The sequence below is a fragment of the Jaculus jaculus genome, chromosome 1, assembly GCF_020740685.1.
Source record: "Jaculus jaculus isolate mJacJac1 chromosome 1, mJacJac1.mat.Y.cur, whole genome shotgun sequence".
Classification (NCBI taxonomy): domain Eukaryota; kingdom Metazoa; phylum Chordata; class Mammalia; order Rodentia; family Dipodidae; genus Jaculus; species Jaculus jaculus.
The window spans coordinates 101480579-101498972 of record NC_059102.1 but is presented as its reverse complement, the minus strand read 5'-3'; the positions used below and the strand labels follow the sequence as shown (position 1 = coordinate 101498972).

Here is an 18394-nt window from a genome sequence, read left to right as displayed (position 1 = left end):
AAAGCCAAATGCATAGAGAATATATTTAACAAAATTATTGAAGAAAAATGTCCAAACCTTATAAAAGAGAGAACCAACCAGTTACAGGAGGCACACAAAACACCAAATACATCAGACCAGAGAAGAGATTCCTCATGTCACATTATAATTAACACCAAACAGAAACAAGGAGAGAATACTAAAACCTGCAAGAGAAAAACAGCTAATCACATGCAGAGGTAAGCCCATCAGAATTATCTTGGATTTTTCAATGGAAACCTTAAAGCCAAAAAAGCTGAGAATGGTATATTTCAAAAGCTAAAGGACCATGACTGGCAAGCCAAATTACTATTCCCAGAAAAATTATCTCTCCCTATACAAGGTAAAAGAAAAACTTTTCACAACATAAACCAGCTTTATGTGAATATGAGCACTAAGCCAGGCCTACAGAGAATACTACATAGAATCCTCAACAGTGAAGGGATGAATATTCATATGAGGCTACAGGAGAGAAAAATAAATAATAAAAACCAGTACAGACATAAAAGCATATAAAGACCAAGAAAATATAAAATTCTACAAATCTCTCAACTTGGTAGGGATGAACCCACACCTCGTAGTTCATTGCAGTCAGCTTCTTGTTGTTGGCAGAAAACATTTGACCAAGAGCAGCTTGTGAGAGAAAAGGGCTTATTTTGGCTTACAGACTTGAGGAGAAGCTACATGATGGCAGGGGAAAACAATGGCATGAACAGAGGCTGGACATCACCTCCTGGCCAACATCAGGTGAACAACAGCATCAGGAGAGTGTGCCAAACACTGGCAAGGGAAAACTGCCTGTAGGAGGCTCTAATTCTCAAATTACCACCAGTTGAGTACCTAGTATTCAGAACATATAAGTTTATGGGGGACACCTGAAGCAAACCACCACACAGTTATGTCATTGAACATTAGTGGACTCAACTCCCCAATCAAAAGACACAGGTTAGCAAGCTGGATCAAAAAGCTGAATCCATTCATTTGCTGCTTATAAGAAACCTATCTTATGATTAAAGACAGACAACCATTTAGGGTAAAAGGACAGAAAAAGATATTCTAAGAAAATGAAATAAGAAACAAATAGAAATTTCTGTCCTCCTATCTGACAAAATACACTTTAAACCAAAAAGTAATAAAAAGATATAGGGAAGGCCACTTCATACTCATTAAAGGAACAATCCAACAAAAAGATATTTAGAATCATGAATCAATATGCACAAAACACAGGGGAACCAAATTTTACAAAGCAAAATCTACAACACAATGAACCAAATATAAATCCCCAAACCATAATAGTTAGGAGAATTTAATATCCCACTATCATCATTAGACAGATCAACCAAATAGAAAATAAACAGAGAAATAATAGCTAAGCAAAACCATAGACCAAGTGAATTAACATAGATCTACAGAACATTCCACCCTAATTCTACAGAATATATATTCTTCTCAGTAGCTCATGGAACCTTATATAAAATAGATCACATGTTAAACCATAAATCATGTCTCCATAAATTCATGTAAATTGATATAATTCCTTGCATTTTATCTGACCACAATGCAATAAAGTTAGAAATTAACAATAGTAATAACAAAAAACATACTAACTCCTGGAAATTGAACAACTCACTATTTAAAAATAAATGGGTCATTAAGTTATCATAAAAGGAAATCAATAAATTTATAGAGATAAATAATAATGAAAACACAACACACCCAAACTTATAGAGCACAATGAAGTCAATTCTCAGAGAAGTTTTTAGCACTACATGCCCACATTACAAATATACAGAGATCTCAAATAAGTCACTTAAATATCCATCTGAAGGCATTGGGAGAAACAACAGTCTAAGCCAAAAAGTACCAAATGGAAACAACTTATCACGTTCAAAGCAGAAATCAATGAATAGAAGATAAAGGAAACAATTTAAAATTGTTTAAATTTAAAAGAATGATGAAACAATGAGCTGGTTGTTTGAAAAAGTAAGTGACATCGATACACCCCTGGCCAAATTGATCAAAAGAAAAACAAAAGGACTCAAGTGAACAAGATTGGTATTGAAAACAAAATGTTACAACTAATACCAATGAGATGGGAAGAACCATCAGGCATATTTCAAAAACTACTCCACAAACCTGGAAGAAACTGATGAATATTTTGACTTATACCACCTGCCAAAAGTAAAACCAGAACAGATAAATTACCTGAACAAACCTATTATTTATAATGAAATGGAAAAAGTAATAAAAAAAATCTCCCAACCAAAAAGTCCAGACCCAGATGGATTCACAGATGAATTCTACCAAACCTTCATTCCAGAACTAAAATCCCTTCTCATTATTTTACATACTTGAAAAAGATGGAAAGTTCCCAAACTCCTTCTATGAAAACTTGCATTACTTTAATACCTAAACCAGACAGAGACGCAAGAATAGAAAACTATAGACCAATATCCCTGACAAATATAGATGTAAGAATTCTCAATAAAATCCTTGCAACTCAAATCCAATAACATTTCAAAAGCATCATCTACCTTGATCAAGTAAATCTCATCCCAGGGATGCAGTGATGGTTCAACATACAGATATGGATAAATGTAATTCACCCTATAAATAAACTTAAGCACAATAATCATATATGATAGTTTCAATAGATGCATAAAAGGACTTTGAAAAAATACAACACCCCTTCATGATTAAACCAATGCAGAGATTAGGGATGGGGAGACAATATTTCAGCATACTAAAGGCTATATGTAACACAACTTTCACAGAATGGGACAAATCTTTGCCAGCTACATCCCTAACAGGAGTCTAATATCTAGAATTTACAGAGGACTAAAAATAAATAAATAAATAAATAAAAACCCTAAGAATCCAATCAAAAAAATGGGATAGAGAATTGAACATAGAATTCTCAAGGAAAGAAATACAAATGGCCATTACACACTTAAAGAGATGTTCAACATCTTTAGTCATCACAGAAATCAAATCATCTTTGAGATTCCATCTCACTCCAGTCAGGGTGGCATTCTTCAAAAGTATCCAAAAATCCAGGCATGGTGGCACATGCTTTTAATCTCAGCACTTGGGAGGCAGAGGTAGAAGGATTACTGTGAGTTCAAGGCCAGTCTGGGACTACAGAGTGAATTCCAGGTCAGCCTGGGCTCCAGTGAAATCCTACTTCAAAACCTGCCTGCCCCCCATACACCACATTTTAAAAATCCAGGTATGGTGGCACACTCCTTTTATCCTAGCACTTAAGAGGCAGAGGTAGGAGGATCACTGTGAGTTTGAAGCCAGCCTGGGACTACAAAGTGAGTTCCAGGTTAGCCTGAAGTAGTGAAAGACCCTACTTCAAAAAAAAAAATAATAATAATAGAAAGACAACACATACTGGTAAGGATATGAGGAAAGAGCAAAAATTATCCACTGCTGGTGGGAGTGCAAACTTGTACAATCACTATAGAAATCAGTATGGAGACTCCTAAAAAAGATGAAAATAGATCTACCATTTGATCCAGCAATACCACTCCTGGGAATATACTCTGAACACTTCACTCTATTGCAGAGATAATTGCTCAGGCATGTTTGTTGCAGTTCACCATAACTAGGAACTGGAATCAGCCCAGATGCCTATCCACTGATGAATGGATAAGAAGATGTGGTGCATATACACAATGGAATTCTACTCAATATTAAGGAAAAATGAAATAATGAAAATTTCAGGAAAATGGCTGAAGTTGGGGGAAAAAAGTCATTCTAAGTGAGGTCACCCAGGCACAGAGAAACAAACACCACATGTTCTCTCTCATTTGCAGTTCCTAACTGGGACCAATTGGATATGAGTGCCAACTGTAGTAAGCATCAGGAATATGGGCATAAAACTAGAATGAAACCAGAAGAGGAAATAGGGACAGAGGAGAGAAGAGTAGATACTTGGCAGGAGAGAGGAGGAATACAGGGGGCGGGAGGGTCTTTGAGGGGTAGGGGTTAGGGAGGGTGGGAAGGGGAATTACACAAAACTTAAGACAACATGAATCAGTTCCATACAAACCCTCCTTTTGGTTAGCATTCTACAAGATACAACCACCAATAAAGGGGGAGTGCTGGCAGTCTGGTCAGCAGTGCTCTGTGGAAGGAGGACAAAGCTTAACCTTTAAATCATAGGCTCTGGCTGGTAAGTAAGTTTGGGGCCATCCTCCTGCATCAGTACCAGGAGAAAATGGTATATTTGGAGACCACAGTGCAGGAACTAGAGATGCTCTTTGCTACAGGGTTGGCCATTTTTCTTATGGCCACTATCAACAACAGACCTCAAACAGAAGTACGTATATGTGTAAAGATGACACTAATCAGAAGCCCATATTAATTCTTACTATTCAGAATTTAGGATTTGGAAGATTTTGAATTAAACTCATATAATTTATATGTTTCTCCTTTTTCCCATACCACAAATATTAGATCTAAGGGATGAGGATGTAGATTTGTGACAGAGCATTTGTTAACCTGCATGAGGCTCTGGGTTGGATTCTGGGACCACCTCTTCCCCCCCCAAAAAAGTTATTCTCAATGCTAAGAAAAAATCATTTCAGATGAAGTAGATATATTGGATGAACAATACGACCACCACAAACAACTATTTATTTTTTCTTTTGGGGGTTTTGCCTTTTCTTATTTTTGAAGTTCTTTTGTTTTCAAAACGTCTTAAAAGTTTTCACTTTGCCGTTTTTCTGTTTTTTAGGGTTCTCTTGTTGTAGATGCTCAGTAACAGATGGCTTCAAGGTAGATCCCTGTGTTTTACTTTAGAGGTTTCCGTTTTTGTAAATTTAAGTTTTAAGAAATCACTTGTTTTCATTTGTATTATTTTTAAAATTTCAGAGAGCATGTATGTACATAATATTACCACTACTCACCCTTTATTGGATAAAAGGTATACTGTAAATATAGCTTAGTGTAGGTGCGTTTAAAAAAAAAAACTGAGTCTCGATATAACTCCTGAGTTATATATAGGATTTTTGTGATATAATTTTTTCAGCTAGTCCTGTATCAAGGGATTTGGGAGGCAGTTTCCAACGTTTTGCTATGGCTAACGGTGCTGTGGTGAATATTCGTGCCCCTTCATATTTTTGCCAAGTGGATTGCTGGAACGAGTGAATGGGCCCGTGTAATCTTCTCAAAGAGCTGCTGTACAGATGGAGGAAGACACTGGAATTGCCACTCAAGGTCACTTTACCAGTTACTAATAGGACTGGGAGTTGAACTTTGATGTAACTGTCTGCAAGATCCAGGTCATGGAGACAAATCCCAAGGTGGGTTGGGACGAGCAAGGAATTAGACGCCACACATTCATAGGCCTATCTTCCTGGCTCCCAGTACCAGCTCTTTCTTATCATAACCCCCCGCCTCCCGCCTCTCATACTTTGTCACTCACTATTCCTTTATCTCATAAAAAAGGAGGCCCTCCAGGCTTAGAGGTCAAAGGTGCTTGGTTACAAAGCCTGCCGTCACAGGTTTGATTCCTCAGTCCCTATGTAAAGCCAGACTCAAAAACTGGTGCCTGCCTCTCTGGAGTTCGCCTCTCTCTAATAAATAAAAAATACATTTTTTTTTTTTAAGCGCTGGGGAGATGGCTTAGCGGTTAAGGGCAAAGTCTGTCAGTACAGGTTCAATTCCCCAGTACCCACGTCTACTGTACAAAGTGGCACATGTGTCTGCAGTTCCTTTGCAGCGGCTAGAGGTCCTGGCACTTTGGTAATCTATCTCCCTCCCTCCCTCTCTGCCCGCAAATGAACGGAAAAGACCGCGGGAGAGCGGGCTCTGCGCACGCGCGGCCGGGCCTGGCCGTGACGTCACCGCCGCGCGCCGCTCCCCGCGTCCTCGCAAGGTCGCCGTGTGCCGCGGCCGCGCGTAAGTGACCGGACCTCGGTTCGGGGGCACGCCGCCTCCTTTTTGCCTTGCTGTAAGGCTTTTTTTATTCCCCCTTACAGTTGGCGACATGACGGGGTACACGCCGGATGAGAAGCTGCGGCTGCAGCAGCTGCGGGAGCTGAGAAGGCGATGGCTGAAGGACCAGGAACTCAGCCCCCGGGAGCCTGTGCTGCCCCCGCGGAAGATGTGGCCCATGGAGGCTTTCTGGAATAACTTCCTGCGGGACGGCGCCGCGTGGAAGAAGTCGGTGAGTGAGGGACCTGCTGGGCCCGGATTTTCACACCTCACCGCGGCCGCGGCCGGCCACTGAACATCTCCGTGCAGTCGCGTCGAGGAATGACGTGGTTCTGAGCTCGCAGGACCCGTAGGTCCCCAGAGGAGAACCTCAGGTTTTACGAGGATGTGTCTTGTCCGGAGAGTCCTGGGCTGGGATCAGGAGTCCAGGAGTATCATGTCCTTTGCTGCCAAGTGTGCGAGGGGGAGACGAATCTTGGGTTTTACAGTACCCTGCACGTCGGGTTCTTTCGATTGTAGAAATCTTCCCTCCAAATGACAGGCAAGAAGGAACTCTCCGGAGTGAAAACCTGTGATTTTAGCATTTGAGGACACTGGTCTGACTTGTAAGGCGGAGATGATAAAGATGAGCTGTCACTGCATCCACTCACCTGAAAGGACAGTGAGCCCCCAGCTGGTAGCGCAGCCTCCTGGGCCACAAAACACAAGGTGCTTTGCAAGTCAGACTCTAAAGCTCCCTTTCTAAACTACCATTTTGTGCTTTTAACACACTGTTTCTTTTCTTAAAAAACAATTGCATTTCTGGACTTCCTAGACAGACTCATTCAAAGATTGGTCTTTCAGGATTCTTTGTATTTTCTTGAAGTCTGTTAGTTAAATCACATCAATTATGAGTGATGAGTCCTGTGTTAGAATTGCTTGTAGTTAAAGTAGTACTAGTAAGTAGCGTGTGCACTCTTGCTGTTTGGGTCTGTATGCTACCATTGCTTTTTACTCCTGTATGAAAGAAACTGTCCCTGATTCTCATTTTAAATGTGAGGCTTAAAAAAATTCAGTGATTTTTCCAGTGGCCCCAAGTGCTAGGAATCGAAGGAATTTAAGTTGTCTGTCACCCTTTGTGTCCCTGGTTGAAAGCACTTTAAGGAAGTAATCATTTGTTGAATTTCATTTTTATTACTGTGGATTTTTTTTTTCTTTTACAGTCATACTTATTACATACTCTTGGCCTTTCCCTGAAAGGATAGTGTGTTTCAGTCAATGAAAAGTTCCATTTTCTTTAAAAAAAATTTATTTGCAAGCAGAGGGAGACAGAGAATGAATAAAGACACCTGGGCCTCTGGCTGGCATGTGTCATTTTGTGCATCTGGCTTTCTGTGGGTACTGGGGAGTTGATTCCAGGTCATTAGGCTTTTCAGGAAAGTGCCTTAGCTGCTGTACCATTTCTCCATCCCTGAAAAGTTCCATTTTTAGTTCTTTTGTCTTTATCTTTTAAAATAGTATGTCAGAAGAGATCTCAGTGAGTTTGGACTACCCTTATCTTAATACGAAGTGTTTTTTGTTTTTTCTCCTTAAGCACATACATACAAATGCCTTACTTTAGTCTTGTGAAATGTTACATAGGCTATGGAGATTGCCCAGTGGTTAAAGGTGCTTGTTTGCAAAGCCTGTTGGCCCAGGTTCAATTCCCCAGCACCACATAAAGCTATATGTAAAAAGTAGTGCAGACATGGGGTGGTTGCAGCATCAAGAGACTCTAGCATGCCCATGTGTGCACATGTGCACACACAATAAAAAATTTAAAAATGCTAAGTAGGAGGCCTTGCATATAACTACTACAGATACTGAGTAGGTAGGTTAGCTACAGACTATAAGGAAATCTGTTCCACTTAGAAGTTTGTAATCATGACATTGTTATTCTGTTGATGGTTTTTTGTTTTGTTTTGTTTTTGCTTTGCTTTGCTTTTGTTCCACACACATTGAAAAACGAGTTATCTCACACTGGTATGGTGGCGCATGCTTGTAATCTCAGCACTTGGAAAGCTGAAGCAGGAGGAGTTTGAGGCCAGCCTGGTTTAAAGATTGAGATTCTTAGCCGGGCATGGTGACGCATGCCTTTAATCCCAGCACTCAGGAGGCAGAGGTAGGAGGATCGCTGTGAGTTCAAGGCCACTCTGAAATTCCATAGTGAATTCCAGGTCAGCCTGGGCTAGAGTGAAACCCTACCTCAAAAAACCAAAAAAAAAAAAAAAAAAAAAAAAAAAAAAAGATTGAGATTCTTGCCAGGTGTGGTGGCGCATGCCTTTAACCAGCACTTGGGAGCCAGAGGTAGGAGGATTGCTGTGAGTTCAAGGCCACCCTGAGACTACAGAGTGAATTTCAGGTCAGCCTGAGCTAGAGTGAGACCCTACCTTGAAAAACAAAAAACAAACAAAAAAAAAAATTGAGATTCTGTCTCAAGATAAATAAAAATGGTATTATTTATTTGTTTTATGTATATGTTTTTTCCATAGATCCATAATGCATACCGGTCCAGTGTTTTTGCTGTTGCTAATGTACTTATACCTCTCTGGCTTGTTCATTATTACATCAAATACCATGTATCTGTAAGTATGTTTTAAGTAAGTGCTTTTCAGGATTTATTTTAGATTGTCCAAAATAATTTCCTGTAATTGTCCTGTACTCTACTTTGGGGAAATATCATTTATATGGTGGTTTTTGAAGTACTTTGAATCCTTTAGAGTAAAAGGTTTAATGAAACTTAAATAACTGGGTACAGTTTTTCAGACAATTACTCTTTATACTAGTTTGTAACTGAAAATGTATTTCTTTGTAGAAGTAATATTTGTTCAGAATATCTAAACGTAGAGTGCTGAGCAGGATGTAGAAAATAATTCTTTTTTGAGAATAGGTATGTGTGTGGTGGTTTGATTCAGGTGTCCCCCATAAACTTAGGTTCCCAGCTGATGGTGATTTGGGAATTAATGTCTCCTGGAGGCAGTGCATTGTTGGGGGTGGGCTTATGGGTATTATAGCCAGTGTCCCCTTGCCAGTATTTGGCACACTCTTCTGTTCCTGTTGTTGCCTGATGTTGGCCAGGAGGTGATGTCCACTCTCTGCTCATGCCATTGTTTCCTTTATTGTTATGGAGCCTCTCTTTGAGCCCATAAGCCAAAATAAACCTTTTGTCCCCTCAAGCTGCTCTTGGTCAAGTGATTTCTGCCAGTAATGTGAACCTGACTGCAACAATATGGTATAAGTGGACATTCAAAAAACACAAATATTATAAGCATTCCTCCCCTTCTTTTGGCTCTTATATCCTTACGTCACCTCTTCCGCAATGTACTCTGAACCTTGGAGAATGTGATAGAGATGTCTTCCATTTAACACTCCAGTGTCACCACTTCTCAGCACTATGGTGAGTTTTGAGTCACCCCAGTGGTCACCACCATCTGCAAAGAGAAGCTTCTCTAACCAAAATAGAGGGCATTAATGTATGGACATAAAGTGTTCAGAGTGCAGTGTGGTGGGCATAATGTATCATGTAGCCAGACAAGAGTAGTAGTTACTCCCCTAGGGCTTATGGTTTCTTCAGCCATAGACTTTTGACTAAATTTCCAGTACTAGGCATGTATTCTGTCCTGTGGAGCAGGCCCTCCAAGCCAATCAAAGACTGGTTGGTTTACCCATAACAGACATGCCATTGTTGTACCAGTTGATATTTTTAGTCTGGCTAGCGAACCATAAGACTTGCAAGGGTCCACTGCTGGTTAACACCATTTATGACTTCTCTCTCACAAAAGGCTACATGCTGTATAGCTTTTTCCAGCATTCTGACAACTAGTCAGCAGGGAGGAGGTTTCTAGCTCAGCTCCAGCTTGATTTCTCAGTAACTTGCAGCCCAAGCATATGGCATTTTCAGCAATAGGGTCTTACCATCTAGTTCCAGCGGCTAACCAAGAGCCTTGGCAATGGCCTGTGATGTTTTGTGGGTATCAGGTGCCTCCCTGGCCAACAACTCACTAGAAGGTATCCCACCTCTGGCACTGAATTTTTTCCAATAACAATGTATGTCTTCTGGGGGCACCCTTATCCACGTCTAGAACTTTACTTTGTTTTTGCCTGATTTTTTAGTTTTCTTTCATTGGAACCCAAGATGTCCAAAAGCTTGAACCTTTGAAAGATCTTGGATGGGCTAACTGAATGGAGCCAGTGACCATATTTTAATGGCTAGAGATAGCACAGAGTGGTTCATGATGTTGGGTTTCAGACAGGGTAAGGGAGGTTTGAGGTTTGTGGGCTATGTGGAAGGGGGAGCAGTGGTGACTGTGCTGTGTGAACACTGGCACTCAAATACAGTAAAGAGGCCATTCTTGTACTCAGTGAAGGACATTAGATCCTGAGAGGGCTGCTCGAGAGGAGTTTAAGCACCCCTAATCGGGAAGAAGCATGGCAGCAACCTGGTTGAGGATATTGAAACCTGAGATACCTGTAGAAGGATGGTATGGGCCAGTGGTGGAGTAAGATGCTAGATCCCAAATGTGGTGAGGTTCAGCATATTGCCATATAGTGCTAGTGACAGGAGATTTAATATATGTCCAAAAAAAAAAGCCAAATATGTACATAATGTTGATAATAACAGGACCCAGAAGTCTTACTGTTGGAAAGGTTATTTGCAAAAAGGGAGAAAAGAAAACCTTGTAGAATGGAATTAGGATTGGGAGAATTGATAGGAAGCCACAGTCATTACCACATGTTCGTTGGTAGATGTGAATGGTGGTGTTTATATGTATGGTATACTCACTAGCTGTCTACTGAGAAAGCTTAGTACTGCCCTTTAGTTATTAGAACACATATCAACCAAGTCTCTTTGTGAATATATTTTTCCACTGAAAGGATGCAGTCCCTCTGTCCCTGGTGCAGTAGGTTCTCCACTTGCCCAGGCTGATCTGGAATCCACTACATAGTCTCAGGCTGGCCTCAAATTCACAGTGATTTTCCTACCTCAGCCTCCCAAATGCTGGAATTAAAGGTGTGGGCCACCACACCCAGCAAAAGAACAGCATGCTCACACTGCCCCATGGCAGCGTGGAAAGCCAGTGTTAGCAGCTGTAATGCACACTCGAAGCTGGACTTTTAAAATTTTTAATTAATTAATTTGCAGAGAGAGGAGATAGAAGAGAGACAGAGAATGAGAGTGCCAGGGCCTCCAGCCATTGCAAAGGAACTCCAGATGCATGCACCACTGTGCATCTGGCTGTACATGGGTACTGGAGAATCAAACCTGGGTCGTTAGGCTTTGCAGGCAATCACCTTAACTGTTGAGCCATCTCTCCAGCCTGGATGCTGAGCTTTTTAGAGGAATTATTGATTCCAAGGTTGGGTAGGGAAGCCATAAAAGCTTGCAACATACTGTTGAGCCAGAAAATAAATAAATGCTCAAAGAATGGTGGGGGTTAATCAGAGGGACACAATAATCATGTCAAAAGGACTCATACTGGGACATTTTGAGCATCAAAATAATAGTAGCAGTTGACGAGTCATCTAAGTAAACTAAATGTTGTGAGTCCACACAGATATAAATACAGGAGTAGAAGAGATGAGAGCTTTCTTACATAGTAGATTGGTAAGTAATAAATGGACAAAGAATGATAGAATTAGGAGTTACCATTTGAGAGTCTTCATGGTAACATTTGATCCAGCTAGGGAACATCAAAGGTTGCTAAAGTTAATCTTAAAATATATATCCTTAAAGTACGTATTTATTTTTTTTAAATAGTTTGTTTATTTGCAAGCAGAGAGAGAGACAGGATTGGTGCACTAGGACCTCTAGCCACTGCAAATGAACTCTAGATGCATGTGCCACTTTGTATATCCGGTTTTACATGGGTACTGGGGAATCGAACCCAGGTCACTAGGCTGAGGCAAGTGGCTTAACTGCTGAGCCATCTCTCCAGCCCAGTACTTAATACTAGTGAGCAGTATCTCAGCATTGTTAATGGGACAGATTGAAAGTATATATACTTGATAAGATGGAGCATCTGTTTTGTAATGTTCCTGTCAACAGTGCCTAATCTAAAGTCAATTATGAGGGAACATAAAATGAAGAAATTAAGGAACTGTTCTGCATTCTTGGCTTGTTACCTGCAAAAGTGTCAAGATCATGCAAGAATAGGAATGTAAGAAGAATAATTCCAAATTGAAGAATAGTAAAATGATGTCAAGGAAATACAAGTTTTGACTAATGAGCATAATCTTTATCAGAAGGTGATGATGTTAGAAGCTATAATTATGGAGCACAAGAGAAGGGTGTTCAGAGGAGCTTTTCTGAGAAGTCTCAACAATTATTCAGACAATTGATAAAATTTGAATGAGTTCTTTAGACTTGATAGATAGGTGTCAGTGTTAATTTCCTGATCTTGATGGTTGTATTATAATTATTCTTTTGTTTTGTTTTTTGAGGTAGGGTCTTGTAGCCCAGGCTGACCTGGAATTCACTATGTAGTCTCAGGGTGGCCTCAAACTCATGGTGATCCTCCTACCTCTGCCTTCCGAGTGTTGGGATTAAAGGCATGCACCACCATGCTTGGCCTAAAATTTCCATTTTTAAGTGAGAGAATGACTTGATAAATGCAAGAACAATGTAGAAAACATCCATATGTAGGGTAGAAGGAAGGAAAGTTCTACCTCAGGCAGGTCAGCTGGAGGCTGTTGCAGTTTGGTAGGTATTTCTGGGTGACTTTCCTTAGCCACAGGTGGGCACATTAAAACATTTTATATCTTGCTTGGGTAGGTGGAGTCCTGCATCTTCATTAAGGTTATAGCCAGTTTGCTTCAGTTAAATCCTTTGCTACATAATTGAATTCTACATCTCTCTTAAGGCATTGTACTGTTGTCCTGCCTTTGGCTACAGTTCTTAATAAAGGAATCTTATTTTCTCATATTTCATGTTTCTCTCATAATCTAGTTCTCCCTGCTTTTTATCATTCTATGTCTAATATCATGCCAATAATCTTTTAGATATTTTTATGTAGTATCTTGTATAGCCAAGTGTAGTCAGTACATTTATTCGACATATGTTTCATTAGCACCTCTGTGAGCCAGGCACTGTTCTAAACACAGGCATAGATCAATGAACAAAGCAGGTGTGTACCTGTCTTCATTAAATATGTAGTCTTGGAGACTGGCAATAAGTACATGGACAGAGTAGCACATAATATGGGTCTAAGAGCTGACTGAGTATCTAAAAGAAAAATAAGTAGGATAAAAGGAAGAGAATGTCAGGAGCTGCTATTTTAATTAGGCCTGAGGAAGTGATGCTTGCAGTCAACCTAAGTGAGATGAGGCTATGGGCCAAGCATATGCCTAGAAGAGCACTTCAGGTGGAAGAATGAGCACCAAGACACTGAGACAGCAGGTTTCACTGAGTGGACTGACAGCTAAAAAGCCATTGTGGCTTCGAACCTCAAGGGAGAGTGTGACAGGAGATCCAAGTGTCTGGTCATGTAGGGCTGTAGAAATCACAGTAAGGACTCTATTTTAAGAATACACATTGAAAGCTAGGTGTGGTGGCACACAGTCTTAATCCTAGCACTTGGGAGGCTGAGATAGGAGGATCGCTGTGAGTTTGAGGCCACCCTGAGACTTCATAGTGAATTCCAGGTCAGCCTGGGCTAGAGTGAAACCCTGCTAAAAAGAAAGAAAGGAAGGAAGGAGGGAGGGAGGGAAGGAAGGAAGAAAAAAAAGGAGAATACACACTGAAAGGGTCACTCTACCTGGTCATCAGTAGGAAGAATGACTAGGAAGTAGTGTTGAGGTGGACAGTAATAGCAGATTTGGCAAGAGTGGTAGTAGTAGAGGTGGTGAGAAGCTGTTGGGTTCAGGGTACATAACAAGGCTGGCCCAATAGGATCTGCTGAGGAGTCAGAGGTTTTGGGCCTTTAGAACTGGGGAATAAAAGTGCTGTTTACTAAGGTAGGACCCATGGGATATAGCAATTTGAGCCTTTGGAAAATTAAATGCTGGTCCTGGTTAACTTTGAGATGCCTATTGACAGCTAAGTAGAGATCCTGAATAAATTTGTTGGATCTATGTATGAGTCTGAAGTTCAGAAAGTCTGGGGCTTAAGCTGAAATTTGGGATATGATCTGTTTATTTTCAGAAGAAATTTTAATATTATAATTAACGGGTGTTTTTCTTGCAGCAAAAACCATATGGCATTGTTGAAAAGAAGCCCAGAATATTTCCAGTGAGTCTCAAAACTTATTTTTGTTCATTATTTTTCTCCCCCATCTTCAAGTAATTATTAGATTCATTAGACTAAAATTATTCTTTCTTCTTACTGACCATGTAAGTGCCTGCTTTATGTACTTATTAATAAAACAAAAAGGTGGCAGGAAGCAGTATGGCTTAGCAACCACAGTTAAAAATAGGAAGTGAATATTATAATCATCAACCTTGTTTTATGCCCTAGGTTGTCCTAGAGCAGAAGGTACCAACAGTGATTCATACTGGGTAAAAGGCTCAGGTTATGAGCCCTAGGAAATGCCTGAGCATGGTGACAACTACTAAATTTTTATTTCCAAAGTGACTTCCTGTAGCTTTGTGCCTGCAGCTCTACACTGTTGAAATCAAAAGCCATTAATATGTGTTGAAAATTCTATGCTGTGAACATGTAAGCTTTGTTACTAAGTTTTAAAAAATTATTACTCAGTATTTGGGATTGTTATTGGTTGTTGGTAAAGTTATAGGAAACCGTAAAATCTGTTGTATCTATTTGTAGTCATAATGAACTGCCACTAGCTACAACAAGGCACTTTCATGGAGAACCACCAACATTGGCTACTGTCCCTGTTGGGACTCTGCTTTAGAAGACGTAACAGGGGACTTCTGTTATTTATTTATGTATAACAAACATGTGTCCAGCTCTAGGGAGTCTTATTAGTTGGGTAATTAATATTTGGTTTTCTGTTTATGTTTGCTTCTGTTATGTTTGCCATTCCTGCTCAAAGGAAAAAGAAGGCTATCTACAGAAGACCACACCAGCGATTTGGCAGCATTTTATTTATCTTTCTGCTATGGTTCTTGCCTGTTTTTATGCCATTGACCTCTTTGAGATTCTTTCCTTTTGAGAAACACAGGAAGGAGGCTTCTTGATTTGTGTCCTGCAATTGAAGCATTTGGTGTCTTCAGCAATCGGTCCAACCATCTAGCTCTGGTGGGAAACTAAGAGCCTTGGCAATAGCATGTATTGTTTTGAGGGCTTCAGAAGCCTCTCTGGCCAACTACTGAGTGGGAAGTATCCCACTTGGGATGATTTTGAAGTGAGAGTTTGGAAGTAACTTACATACTTCACCTCAAATCTTATTAGCCAACCTCATTCTCATTTTCCCAGGTATCTATGTGCTCTTTGCTGTTTCTCTGACTGATACATGGAATCTTAGTCACCAAATAACTTTCTGCTGCTTTCTCCCACTACACACACAGTGCCTGCTGTAGGGAGAAATCTCAGAGTCCCATTCCTGCATGGTAACCAACACACAGTCCAATAGTCCCACACTATGCATGGCAGTGTATTTCAGGTCCAGATGTGAGTTCTCTACATTTGAGGATCTGTGATGCCAAGTTGTGGTTTAAATGAAACGTCCCCGGAGATGGAGCCTTGATGGAGGTGTGTCACTAGGGGCTGACCTTGGAGGTTTATTATTCCAGCCCTACTGGGTGTTCATTAGCCTGCTCACTTGCAGCTGTTTCCTGTTGATATGTGATAATGTGAGCCTGTTTGTACTCTTTCCCTACCACGTAGAAGCTTCCCCTCAAAACTGTAAGCTGAATAAACCTTGTTGTGGTTGGGTGTTGTGTCCCAGTTACAAGGTCAGTGCAACACAAGTCTCCCTTCCTGGAAGACATGCCATAGTTCTGTAGCAGAATTTGGATAGCAGAGTAGTCTGATTCTTGTAGTCAGATGTACACTACTAACCCTTATGTGTGGGGCAAGTTACTTGAGAAGGCATTGGTTTTGATTCCTGGAAGGAACACCGTCATTCACTGTTTCTCCTGAGTTGGAACGCATACTCATTAGGGATGTACAGCCTTCACAGCCTGCCTCCTGACAGGTTGAATCCTAGAAGTTTAAATTTCAAAATATTGAGAAACTTCTGTAGTCTATGTTGTTAAACCTTTAATGTTTGACAAGCAAGGAAAAAAGCTGATAAGCATTTCATGTTTGCTTCTAGTCAGCTGCACAGACCAGCATCTGTTCTCTCTATAGCCATCAAAGACTCATTTTCCTTGTCCTCAATGCATCTGCCTTTCTCAGCTCAGTGACAGCTATTTGAACTATCTGAAACAGATTGGTTCAAAGGCTCTCTTCACTTTAATCTGTTCTTGGCTGTGGGACTGAAGCCTGTCTGTGTAATGGGATGAGTTGGGCTGCTGTGGCTTAGAATCTCTTGTATTAGTAACACCCACACACACACCCTCTTCTTTTTTGGGGGGGAGGATTCTATGTAGGGTGTCACTCTAGCCCAGTCTGACCTGGAATTCACTATGTATTGTAAAGCTGGTCTTGAACTCACAGTGATCCTCCGATCTCAGCCTCCCAAGTACTGGGATGGCATGCACCATCATGCAGGGTTTGTGTTAGTAACTCTTACTGGTTAGGGATTCAGAAGCCATCTGATCTTCTGATACTACAAGTTCCATGCTTTTAGATCTTTTCCTTTTTTTTTATCCTTTCAAACCAGCCTGAGTGCATGTTTCTTAAAGTATTTAAAAGTATTTAAAGTATTTTCCTAAAGCAACCAGTAGTGCACAAATGTATTCCATAACCTTTTTTTTTCTTCTAAAAAGTTACATTGTAATTAAAATCTGCCTATAAGTTGTTGTAGGGGACACTTTCCTACATAGTCTGCCACTGCCGTTTTTTTATTTTTTTCTTTTGACATGGGTCTATGTATCCCCATTTGGCCTTGAATTTGTAATTCAAATAATAGTCCTGAGTAATACCCATCTAGGGAATGTCAGGGTTGGGGGTAATCCTACTCTATTGAATCATTTAGGGACTGCCAGGAGTCTGTAAACTTAACACATCAGAAATTTAAGTTAAATAATTTGCTTGACATCATACTGCTTTCCAGTGAAGGTTTCCCCGTATTTTTACCACTTGACTTTGGCTTCACAGCCCATACCCTTTTAACTGTGTACTGTGTCTAGGTTTGAAAAGACACTGGGACCAGTGTATAGCTGCTTAAAGACTCTATCCTTCTCAGGTGTCTGAGGTGATCACTTAGCACATTCAGTTGCTAGGAATTCATTCTCTCATTTTGAACTGATTATGTTTTCTTGGACTTCCTACTAAGACTTCTATTTCTTGAGCCATACAAAATAAAGATTACCCTTTATAATCTGGAGAACACAACATTCATATACCTTTTCTCTGGATTTTGGATACCATATACTGAAGTTTAGACAGCTTGTTTTGTTTCAGTCCTTATTAAGGTGAATATCAGAGTTCAACTAGCTTTTCCATGCAAGGCCTGACCAACATGAGATAGAGTAAAACTGCCACCTATAAAGTCTAAGATTAAAAAAAAAAAAATCAGTTATTTGCAAGGTATAAGAGACAGGTGGAGAGAATGGGTACACCAGGGTCTCCAGCCACTGAAAACAAACTCCATATGTGTGTGCCATCTAATGCATCTGGCTTACATGGGTACTGGGGAATTGAACCTGGGTCATTTGGCTTTGCAGGCAAGCACCTTAAGCACTAGGCCATCTCTCCAGCCCAGTCTAAGATTTTTCTACCTGGTGATGGAACTTTGGAGCAGTGGATGGGAGGAATAAAGGCCAGAGTCTTTTATAGTGAAATCTTTGTTTACTCCTTTGATTGTAATGATGACTTTACAGGTATATTTGTGTCAAAATTAATTATAGTTTGAATATGCAGTTTATTACATCAATTATATATCACTAAATCTTTAAGTTTTGATCTGATACTTAAGTCTGTATGAATTAACATTAAATTTAGTTATTTAAATCTCATGAAATCTAAATACATCAGTTATATATGAAAATGCACATGAAATTTCAGTTGAATATTTTAACAGATATAAAATATCAGTTTTTTGTGTTCATATATGTTGAACTAATAGTATTTTATAATGAAATGCATGTTTAATTTCAAAAGGTTTTTCTATTAAATGCTTCTTTATTTTTCTTAGGGTGATACAATTCTGGAGACTGGAGAAGTAATCCCACCAATGAAAGATTTTCCTGATCAGCATCACTAAGGATAACTTAAAATTTTCAGGGACCTATCTTATATTGCTGTAATTTACTCAATCTATTTACTCAAAAACTAATAAAGTTTAATCTTAGAAAAGTGTTTCTTATATTTTCCCCCAAACATTGTACAACTTGAGGCAGTAATTTG

At 39.9% G+C, this 18394-nt stretch overlaps 1 protein-coding gene across 1 annotated transcript; it reads left to right on the top strand.

Annotated features, from left to right (window-relative positions):
* Nucleotides 1–5867: 5867 nt before the first annotated feature.
* On the top strand, nucleotides 5868–18343 carry Ndufb6 (NADH:ubiquinone oxidoreductase subunit B6). Its single transcript, XM_004658383.2, has 5 exons — nucleotides 5868–5928; nucleotides 6009–6196; nucleotides 8475–8567; nucleotides 14165–14209; nucleotides 18183–18343. Exons 2-5 carry the CDS (start codon nucleotides 6017–6019, stop codon nucleotides 18249–18251), a joined length of 387 nt encoding a protein of 128 aa, XP_004658440.1. The 5' UTR covers nucleotides 5868–5928; nucleotides 6009–6016; the 3' UTR covers nucleotides 18252–18343.
* Nucleotides 18344–18394: the final 51 nt, after the last annotated feature.

Coding starts and splice junctions, on each gene's coding strand:
- Ndufb6 (XM_004658383.2), top strand. CDS start 6,017: ATGACGGGGTACACGCCGGATGAGAAGCTGCGGCTGCAGCAGCTGCGG. Junction 8,568..14,164: donor ACATCAAATACCATGTATCT/GTAAGTATGTTT, acceptor TTTTTCTTGCAG/CAAAAACCATATGGCATTGT. Junction 14,210..18,182: donor AGAAGCCCAGAATATTTCCA/GTGAGTCTCAAA, acceptor TATTTTTCTTAG/GGTGATACAATTCTGGAGAC.